This window comes from Gavialis gangeticus, unplaced genomic scaffold (genome assembly GCF_001723915.1).
Source record: "Gavialis gangeticus isolate Ggan-Ray unplaced genomic scaffold, GavGan_comp1, whole genome shotgun sequence".
Taxonomy (NCBI): Eukaryota; Metazoa; Chordata; order Crocodylia; family Gavialidae; genus Gavialis; species Gavialis gangeticus.
In genome coordinates, this window is record NW_017728993.1 from 60,224,625 (window position 1) to 60,235,331 (window position 10,707).

General features: G+C 45.5%; 1 protein-coding gene across 3 annotated transcripts in view; it reads right to left on the reverse strand.

The window, feature by feature from the left end:
- The window catches only part of SOAT1 (sterol O-acyltransferase 1), a 48,838-nt gene that overhangs the window by 30,003 nt on the left and 8,128 nt on the right, over nt 1-10,707 (reverse strand). For 2 of the 3 annotated variants that reach the window (XM_019501810.1, XM_019501808.1), the window contains exon 3: nt 8,445-8,588. In XM_019501810.1, coding sequence (XP_019357355.1) covers nt 8,445-8,577 — 133 coding nt within the window. In that variant the 5' untranslated portion in view covers nt 8,578-8,588. The remainder of the gene's footprint in view (nt 1-8,444; nt 8,589-10,707) is intronic. The other variant, XM_019501809.1, reaches the window with a different exon arrangement.

Here is a 10,707-nt window from a genome sequence, read left to right on the forward strand (position 1 = left end):
TATGCTTGCAATGTGTGGTCCTCTCTTCCCCCCCCATAAATGTGATTTCATAAGCTGAAGTGCTGAGAACGACCAAGGGTAAGGTTACTCTTTGTCCTTAGAGCTCCAGCATTGCCCAACAGGCTTTACTCACAGCAATCAAAAGAGACTCCACTTGCTCTCAAGTCACATTAGTCATCCAAGAAGTCAAGTCATGCACCACATTCTCTCACAAAAAGGCAATTAAGAAAGCCATCCAGAGAAGGGGAAAAAAAACCCAAACCTTATTGCCTATTTGCTGTCTGGTCTTTAGATAATATCCAGAATGCTGCTAAGTTTTGTAAAAGGAGATCAGGAGCAAAAACTGTTGCTAGTCCTGTCATAATCAAGGTTTGAAGGACCTCAAATAAAAAAAAACTTAAAAATAACTATTTTCTCTCTAGTCTTTAAAAAACATCTCTCCATTTAGTTTTTAAAATCGTACCCATTCTGGTAGGCAGGTGCCTTTGGTAACATCCAGTGTTGGCCAAGACCAAAATGTTACTGATCAAAATTACTCCTGGGTATATTCCCATGTTTATATATTAAATATATAGCAGAGAATGCTCTTAATAAACCAAGTGAGAAGCAAGGGCTTTTTTGAGGGGGTGGGGGAGCAGGGGGAAGAGCATTATGGTTAAGAATAGGCATTACACATAAACCAGTTTAAGTGATCAGAAATGGGTTTAAACCTGTAACAGAACAGACATACAGTGTACATAAACTAGCTTGAAAATGGCTGAAACCGATTTGAGATAAACCTGGTGGAATGTAGTATCGGACTTAACTGATTTTGGTCAAACTAGTTTATGAGAACGTCTGTCCCAGACCAATTAGATCAACTGTATAGTTCAGATACACATAGACAAGCTTTTAAAATGACTTGAAGAACGCTTTCCATTCCAAAGCTTGTCAAACTATTCCAGCCATACAGTTGGTCCAGTAAAAGATATCACTCCAAAAGAATCCTTGCTTCATGCATAATTTTTAGACCAAAGCTACAACATCACTCTAAACATAGCCTTAATAAACCAAGGCACCCAAATAAGACAGAGTTTTGACAGAGGACATTCTTCTAAGAGTACTTGTTGATTCCATTCTAGACCCAACTCCAATTATTTGTCCGAGCAGGATGCTGCAGCTCGCTTGAAAGAAAGAGCTGGCAAAAGAATCCAACTATCACATCGGTATTTGTGGATGACCACACAGTTCTTTGCCCAATTCCAAATCTACTATGTAGATATAAATGGATCAGGTGACCAAAAAAATTTAAAAATCCTGTTAGTCTCTCTAAGCAGACAAAGGAAAAGCTGCTCAAGACAGTTATGAAAATATTATTGATACACCGATTTCATATTTCTGAAGTGACTGAACATCCACAGCAGGAAACCCGAATACAAATTATTCAGTGTTGGAATTCAGCATGGAATAAGCCAGCCTTCTCCTACAATAAGCCCACTATAAAAAAGAAAAATAAAAACCCAACAACTTTAAATGCTCAGACACAAAAAGCCAAAGAGTGCATTAGATCTCTCCCTTCCTTTGGGAGAAGTCTCTCTCTCCCACCCCAATGGTGGGTATTCTGAAGACAGCCTCCTCTTTCTTTGTACAGGTAATAAGTCATCTATAAGACTCACAAGCAACCTGTGGAGCAATACCAAAACTGTACAAGTGGAACATTGTAAAACCTATTGCATCTGGAACATGCTGATATCATCCCCATTTTTTTAACCCTATTATTTTGCTTGGCTCAATCAGCCTTGATGATTGAGTTTTACTGAGGTAAAGAAACACTGGGAAATGGAAAAGGCTACAAAATGAAGAGAATTCCATTCAGCTTCTCAAAAGAACAAAGAGAATGTATAGTGGGAAGGAAGAAAAAGATACACAAATCTTGACAGATTAATAAAAAAAAAAAAAGACGTGGAGACACAGACAAACCAAACTAAGGTAAGGAGTGGGAAATGATCCCGTATATTCTAGTTCCAGGTAGGTCACAGCATTATAGCCTCTTCAAAGACCTTGCATATGGGTTTATGAGTTTGGAAACAGCCAGGGTAGGAAACCAATAGGGCTGTGCGAAATTTTGCCAGCTGTTTCATTTTGAAGCTGTTTCAACTCATTTCGAGCTCGAAACAGCAAAACTGAAATGAAGGGCTTCGAAACAAAACGAGGGCAGTCAAAACATTTTGCATTTTGAAACTTAAGCAGGGCTTGCCTGTAGGGAAGCAGAAAGTAAGGAGAGGGAGAGGGAAGGAGTTCCTTCATACCAACTATGTAGCTGGCCAGTGGCTGTGGTCCTTCCCTGAGGTCCCTTCCAATCCCAGTGTTCTGGGGGAGGGATGGAAAGACAGCATAAAAGGCAGCATTGTTTGAACTAGCCTGTTTTCTGTCACCCATATCATGAGTTTTGTTTGTCAGCAGCCTGAGGTGCAGTTTCTTAGAAACCCCTGCACCTCTCTCTTCAAAACTTGGCAGGCTTCATGGCCTCAGAAGGGGCTACCATCCCTGCAGTTTTCACCCTGCTATGCCTTAACACATGACAAGTCTTGCTTTCATGAATTTGAGGTGCAGTTTCTCAGAAACCCCAGCATCTATGTCCTTCAAGCTTGGCAGGCTTTATGGCCTCAGAAGGAGCTACCGTCTATGAAATTCCATCCGAATCAGGCAAGAACTGACAAAGTTATAGGCAGTTTCATGGTTTCCCATTATAGACTATAGGAAAAATGTCAAAATTGTTTTGGCGAACCGAAACACTGCCCCATCAACACGGAAGTCAAAACGAAACGGTGCTGTTTCGCACAGCTCTAGAAACCAACCTCCTTCCCTCTTCCTTTTTATGGTAACCATGCTTAGCTTTGAAATGGATTCTAGTCAAGTACACCTCTTTGGTTTTAGACCTATGTGGGCTTAGATTTTATATGGCATTCAGTGAAGTCAGATACTCCTCCAAATTGCATTCACGTTTAGACTCAAGCTCAAAGTATTTAAATGAGTGAATATTTGGCCTTCCCTGGGGTTTCACACAAATGCTAGGATCTGCCCATGTGGAGCGAGCTGCAGGACTGAAGCCCTAGTATCTTTGTATGACCAAGGACAAACAAGCAAAACTCTTTCCACCAGTGTAATCAGTCTTACCTGAGCACAGAAGTGAGTAAAACAGACAACCGGGTGAAATACTACCTCTGAAATAATCAGTGCAATTTTCACTAAATTAGGTTTCATCTGTCTGTGTCCATCCCAGAGTAGCATCTGTTAAAAAGTAATCAGACTGTTACCTGGTCCCGCACTGCTAATGGCAAAGTGTTGTAATAGCATCTCCCATCTAGAAACCACTGCTTATTTGTCAGTTCCTAAACTGTATAATTTACATCAGTACACAAATCCAATGCAAAATTATGCTAGAAGAAACTGAACATTTGTCCACACTCCAAGTCATGCTCAAAATTTGATCACAGCCCTAGTACAGAATCTTTTCCTTACTATTTTTAAGGGATTTCATGTTTCAATCTATTAGACAATTTAGATATTAAGACGTCTTTTATGAGCATATCACCCAATGATCACAGCATATAGTTGCTTATAAAAGCTCAGCATACAAAATATGCCCAAGCATGCATCTTCTCTTTCCAGACTGTTCACTTAAGACAGTATTATAGCCAGTTCCAATATTCTGATCCTTATGTGAAAATGCATGTCCATGTCTCAGAACTTATCTCAATTTTAGTAGTCAACCCTCTTCCAGTTTTAGTACAAACAGCAAAATACTCAAACTTTTGCCTAGAAATTACAGCTCTTGACTATAGATGGAAATTAACAAGTGCATTAACACTGTATTTACTTGAATACAAGACTATCCTGAATAAGACAGTCCCCCAATAATTAGATTCTATTTGTGGAAAATGTATCAGTATGTTATAATTTCCTGAGTATACAACCTAATTATTCAGGGCTTGCCTCAATTTGTCCTCTTCCCACTTCTTCCCCCTGCAGCTCATTCACCGTGCCACCACCAAGCTTACTGTCAGACCCTGTTCTCCCTGAACACACAGGAGCGAGGGATACATTTGAAAACACTTTGTAGTAATCTGCACATAGGCAAATACAAGATAGGTACCCACAGATTTAGTTGATGCAGAATTAATGCAGTTCACTTTTCTTGAAACAGCTGCAGGGTTTGGCATGGATACTCCATAAACCCATTTTTCAGCAGCATTTTTGTGCCTACTTATAAATAGGGACCTACTGAATTAGAGATGGCTGCCTGCCAATTTTGCTGGCAGAACGGGGGGCCTGGCAGCTACTTCACTAACAGAACACAGTGGGCTCCTCCTGCCCTGACTGGCCAAGGAGCCCCGGTGGCCCTACCCCTCACCTCTAATTGGCTGTGAGGGTTGGAGGAGAGGGGCAAGGCCACATGACAGGCACCCCTCACAGTCAATCAGCAGTCAGGGGCCATCTGCCAGTGACCCTTCAAGTGGGCAGACCCCTTCTCCTCCCCGGCAGGTTGCCACAGTGTCCTAAGGACTCTGACCCCTCTGGGGAGCCAGTGTTTTATTTTCAGTAAGTACCCCCTCCCCACCCCCACCCCAGATTTCACAGGCATTACCTGCATTAACGAAAATCCACAAAAATTGCAATTTTGGGATGTCCCTACTTATATACAGTATAAACTATGCAGGATACTTGCTCAAAGTCTAAAGGCTCAAGGTTGACCATAACGTTCATTGGGCTAGACCTCAGCAGAGACAGCAGCATTTCAGTGACCCCACAGCTCAGCACTGCTCACTAGGTGTGTATACTCCAGATACCACCTCCTGAAAGGATCTATGTACTAATTAGGCTCCCATTCATGACTGGAACCAGGTGTTCTTGTCATAAGTCCTGGGATCTTCCAAAAATTTGTATGCAAATGAGGCGCAGGACAACCTGGTCTGGCACCACCTCATGGAGGGCAGGGCCATACTAATTGTATGCAACAGGCTGAGAGGAGGCAACAGATGGATTCTGGGTGAACTATTTGGGGTGCCACTTGGTGATGTTTGCCAGACATTAAAGACTGGTGAAGAAACAGAAATCATTGGAAATTGGAAAGGCAGGCACAGCTCACCTCTGGGAGCGAAGAGAAACTAAAAAATGTATTCTATGAAGTGGCTCACCACGCCTTGAAGAAAAAGTCAGTGCTGAGTGCAATCGGCAGTGCCGCATATCTTATTCAGATGAGTTGCAATAACGGTAATCTACCACAGAGATACATCAGTATGTTTGCCCAGTATGGGCCGTACGTTTTACAGTCATGCTCAGTGTTGGTTGTGTTTAATCAACTTCATAGTTGGTTTCCATTACTGAGCACATGCTGCTTTTGGCAGCAGTTTAATGATAGACAATGTATCTAATGAGGTTTCCTTGTATGCAAATGTAAGATAAGGAGCTCCCCCACACCACAATGCTGAATGGGGAAAGACAACCTCATCTTGTATTCAAGTACATACAGTAGCATGGTTTCTTCATTAGAATGTATTAATTCTATGTTTACTGAAATATTTCTAACAATAGCACCCATCAGGATTGTAATCTAGCTAAATTAGAAATAAAACTAGTGCCACTGGAAAAAAAAGTCAGAACTTGCTCTCCATCAGCCTAGTTTGTTTTTTTTCTTTAAAATATGCATGCGCGCATGTATACACAAAAATGCAAAGCTACACAAATTCTTCCTTCCGCTTACAAACAAACATGCAAAGAAATTTTTGTTCAAACTCCTCTCCTCTTCTGAATTATTTGAGAAAAAGGAAAGGTGAAATAATGACACTACTCTGAAGCTTCCAAAACTGTTCTCATCTTCCCTAGTAAGAAGTTTCACAGCCCTTGTTTGCTACCCAAATGCTGGGAGCTAGCTGGCACATCCACAAGGATGTCAAGAACAACCCAGCTTACAGGAATTCCTTCAACACTCAAGACTATCAATTGTGAATGTTCCTTACCACCACCCTAGGGCAGTATAAACCAGTTTGACTAGGATCAAGAGAAGTCGGGGGACTGACAGGCATGCAATGAAGCATGCAAGTCTCTAAATCAGTGGTCTTCAACCTTTTTAGGTTGGAGATCACTTTTGGGCCCCCCACACCCAGCAGGCAAGTCTGGAGGAGGGGCGGGGCAGATCAGGGCCCCAGCTCTACCCCACTCCCTCACCGCTGGGGCCTCGATTACCCATCCCCGCCCCCCCATGGCAGTGAGGGAGGGGCAAGCCCTGCACAGCCGGGACAGGGTGGGTGATGGAGCTGCAAGGGGCTCATCTAGGGGGTACAGGGGAGGGGGAGTGCACCTGGATCTGCACATGGGCCAGGACAGGCTGGGGCCAAGGCAACGCCAGGGTCTTTCCAAAACAGGTGTGCTCAGGCTGGGTGGCTGCAGCACTGAGAGCAGCACAGGCCAGCCCCAGCAGGAACAGCCTGGCATAGCCTTCCCACCTGCAGCTGCAGCCCACCCTCCCCTGACTCGCCCCCGCCAGCCCTCAGGAGTAGGGAAAGGCTGAGCCGGGCTGTTCCCACCACAGCTGGCCTGTGCTGTGCTCAGCAGTGGCACTGGGAGTGAGGGCTGGGGGGAGCTATGGGACCCTCCCCCACTGCAACGACCCTGCTCCCAGTGCCACTGCTGCAGTTGCCCAGCCTGAGCACAACTCAGCCAGAAAAAGCCCAGAGATGCCCCAGCCCCAGCCCGCCCCACATGCAGATCTGGGGGCATGCACCCCCTCTGCCCTCTCAGGCTGCCTGCCACACACGCATTCCCCCTGGATGAGCCACTCACAGCTGTGCAGGGCCTGCCCTAACTCCTTACCTGCAACCCTGGGTGCTGCTCTGCATTTGGGGGGCGCACACGCCTCCTGATCTGTGCATGGCAGAGGTGGCTGCAGCTGCAGGCTGGGCTTTGTGCCCCGAGCTCCACTACACATACCCCCTCACACCTCCACCACTTCCCTCCCCCACTGATTGACCTGCTGGGCTGGGGGAAGTGGACATGCACATCCTCAGGCCCCCCAGCCCAGGATCGACTTCAAGAGGCTCCAGGATCCACTAGTCAATCACGATCAACGGGTTGGTGACCACTGCTCTAGATCTAGAGAAAAAGCAGAAAGCAGCCCCCAGAATTGGGGGACAGGGTGGATAAACCAGATCCATCTATGCTTCAGGTAAGAGATGTACAGATTAGAACCACAGAAAAATTAGGGTTAGAAGGGACCTCAGGAGATCATTTAGCCCAACCCCCTGCTCAAAGCAGGACCATCCCCAACTAGATCAATCTAGTCAAGGCTTTATCTAGCCAGGTCTTATAAGCCTCCAAGGATGGAGATTCCACAGCCTCTCTAGGCAGCCTGTTCCAGTGGTTTGCTACCCTCCTTATGAGAAAGTTCTTACCCAACCTAAAAACTTCCCTTGCTGCAACTTGAGACCATCGCTCCTTGTTCTGTCATCTGTCACTACTGAGAACAGTCTAGCTCCATCCTCTTTGGAACCACTTTTCAGGCAGTTAAGGCTGCTATTAAATCCCCCCTTAACATAGGCAACATGTAGGGGAGGCACAGGGGGTGGGGGTCATGCTCCCCCTGAGATTGCCCCTTGCTGGCCAGGGAGTGGGGGCACCAAGAGAAGTGCTGGCAGCACTTCCAGTTTTTCTGTCTGCACTTCTAGGGCCAGCAACTGGCCACTGGGGGACCCCTCCCCCCAAATTGGCTACTGCCCCCCAGACTCAGGAGGTATCAGTTGCCCATGCACCTCAATCTTCTCTTCTCTGAACCAAATAAGCCCAGTTCCCTCAGCCTCTCCTCAGAAGTCATGTGCCCCAGCCCCCTCACCATTCCCATTGCCCTCTGCTGGACTCTCTCCCCATTTTGTCCACATCCTCTCTGTAGTTAGCGCAAACTGCACACCACTCCAGAAGTGGCCTTACTAGTGCCAAATAGAGGGGAATAATCACTACACTCAATCTGCTGGCAACACTCCTACTAATGCAGCCCAGTATGCCGTTAGCCTTCTTCACAACAAGGGCACACTGTTGGCTCATACTCAGCTTATTGTCCACTGTATGCTCAGTCAGGTAAATGGGATGGGGCTGCAGGCAGGCAGGCAGGGAATAGCAGCTGGGACTGTGGGGCAGTGACAGCATGGGGCCAGGGCACAGCCGCTATCCACTACCTATATGGTGCTGGTTCTATGGGCAGAGACAATTGGAAACACGACCCACCCCACCATCCCAAAAGCTCACCAAAACTCCTTAAGTGACCCTCCAGCCCACATACTAGCCCACCCATGGTATAGAGGGCTTAGACAGGCTCCCAGTGCAGAGCAGGGAAGAGATCATAGGGGTAACCAGCCAAGTAAAACTACATTTGAAACCCATGCAGCTAGCCCTGGATCACAAAACAACGTCACCATTGCTTGAAGTTTGGGATGATCTCTCCCCCTCAGTTCTCCTCTGCATTTCATCCTTCTCAGAGGCCCCATATGCTGAAGAAGAGGTGCCCGATCGGCGATTCCGTACAGGATTGCAGTCTTCACCTGCCATTGCGGCAGCTACTGTAGAAATAAAAACATTTTTAAAAAGTGAGGAATTATCAAAGCTTTATTGCTAGTTTGTCATCTGTGCTCATTTCTGACATTTTCCATTTTTGTCTCCCTTTGACTGCCCAGTAAAAAAAGGGGGCTGAGGGGTGGAAATGGGCAAATTGTCCCCTGTTGATCTATTACAAGGTAAGGACCACCCCTGCAACTCCCTTTTGCCCATACCAGAAATACATACTCAAATTCTCTCACTTCATGACCACCAATAAAACAAACCCTTATCCTTCATCTTTTACACTCTTCTCAAACAACTGTTGGAAGAATCCCACGGCTCTCTTCCAACAGTTTGCATTAGCCTTACAAAGATCTTACACTTGGGTAACTGATTTTGCTTTTCATTTCTGCAGCAGAGCACCCCCACCCTCCAACCACCAAAAGTTGGTTTAAAAGGATACCTTACACACTTCCTCCACCCCCAACTCCTCAGTTTTGTTTCTTTGCACCATAGAAGTGAATAGCAGCCTGAAAATTCCAACTAATTCCCTTCTTGTAAGTCTTCAGTCCGTTTTGAAAGAACAGTCTTCCTAGCTCTCAGTAAACCCTCGTGCCTTGGTCAGGCAGAATGATTACGTTGCAAGCCACAGCAGAAAACAAGAAAAGAACAGACCACATTTATTTAAACTACATCAAATTCAACACAAGCCATTACTGAACTGAGTTATTAGTAGATGTCCCTGGCACTGCCACACAAATCCAGAATCCAGAGGTGTCCCTTTAAACAGGATTTTAGATTTTTTTTGTAAAGTGGGGTTCCCAGCAACTGAAAATGAAAACTAACGAGGCCCCTAAAGCTGCTTCTGCATGAAACTGATCTTCTAAGCCTCAAGTGACATGTACCTTTCATAAGGCAAACACCTTACTTCCATACTATGCTTTTCATAAAAAAGCACTCTATACTAATCAGAGCATGTTGTGCACATTTATGCATACACATGTTAAAGCCATTTAATTGTAACTTTTAATGGTGGGTATTACATTAATACAAGCATAATTTATAAAAGGTGAGGGGGGAAAAAAAATGAAGCAACAGAGGGATGTCAGGGAGAAGATGAAGGAGCAGAATACAATTACTCAGCAGGCTCTGTGCAAGACAGAGTCGATATCTGCAAACCAGAAGTGAGCTACTTCACAATTACTTGTGGCTAGGGCTTCAGTTTCACGGCTAATAAAAACACAGCACCTCCCATGCAAGCTTCCCAGCAGAAATGACACTGGTGAACCACTCCCAAAGGGTCAGAGAACAGACACCTCCAGTCAAATTACCAATGTCAATTCTTACAGCACTTTGCATTCCCTGGAAACCCTTTGGCAATTGCTTCTAAATAACTTGGGACTATCTACCTTGTGAGGTCACAGCCAAGGCTACAAGCCATAAAACAAACCAAAGAACAAAGATCATAATAAGCAAGTGAAGCTTTCCCATATGCAACAATATATCTTGTAAGTGTTAATTTAAAACAAACTATGTGCAACTGGAAAGCATATTAGCTAATTGTGTGCAAACCTTGTTAACAGGTGTGGCATAAGTTAGTCACACACCCTCCCAGAATGCCACTCCAATCTCTGCGCTATCTGCTGCATGCCACACAGAGGCCACCTGTGACATTTGTGGCACATGTACCGTAAGTTGGCTACCTACATATTAAAAGAAGAGTTAGCATGATTAAATGGGCCTACAGTGAGTGAGGATTTAGTTAGGGAGCTTCTGGAGGGGCTGGACATTTTTAAATCAGCCGGCCCGGATGATCTTCACCCTAGAGTCCTAAAGGAACTGGCTGGGGTCATTGCAAGTCCCCTGGCGCGGCTTTATGAACACTCGTGGTGCTCTGGAGAGGTGCCGGAGGACTGGAAGAGGGCCATTGTGGTTCCCATCTTCAAAAAGGGGAGGAAAGAGGACCCAGGGAACTACAGGCCAGTCAGTCTTACCTCGATCCTGGGCAAGCTGTTCGAGAAAATTATTCTGGCACACATCCAGGAGGGGCCAGCAGGGAACGGCATGCTCAGGGGCAACCAGCACGGGTTCATCAGCGGCAGGTCCTGTCAGACCAACCTGGTGGCCTTTTACGACCAGGTC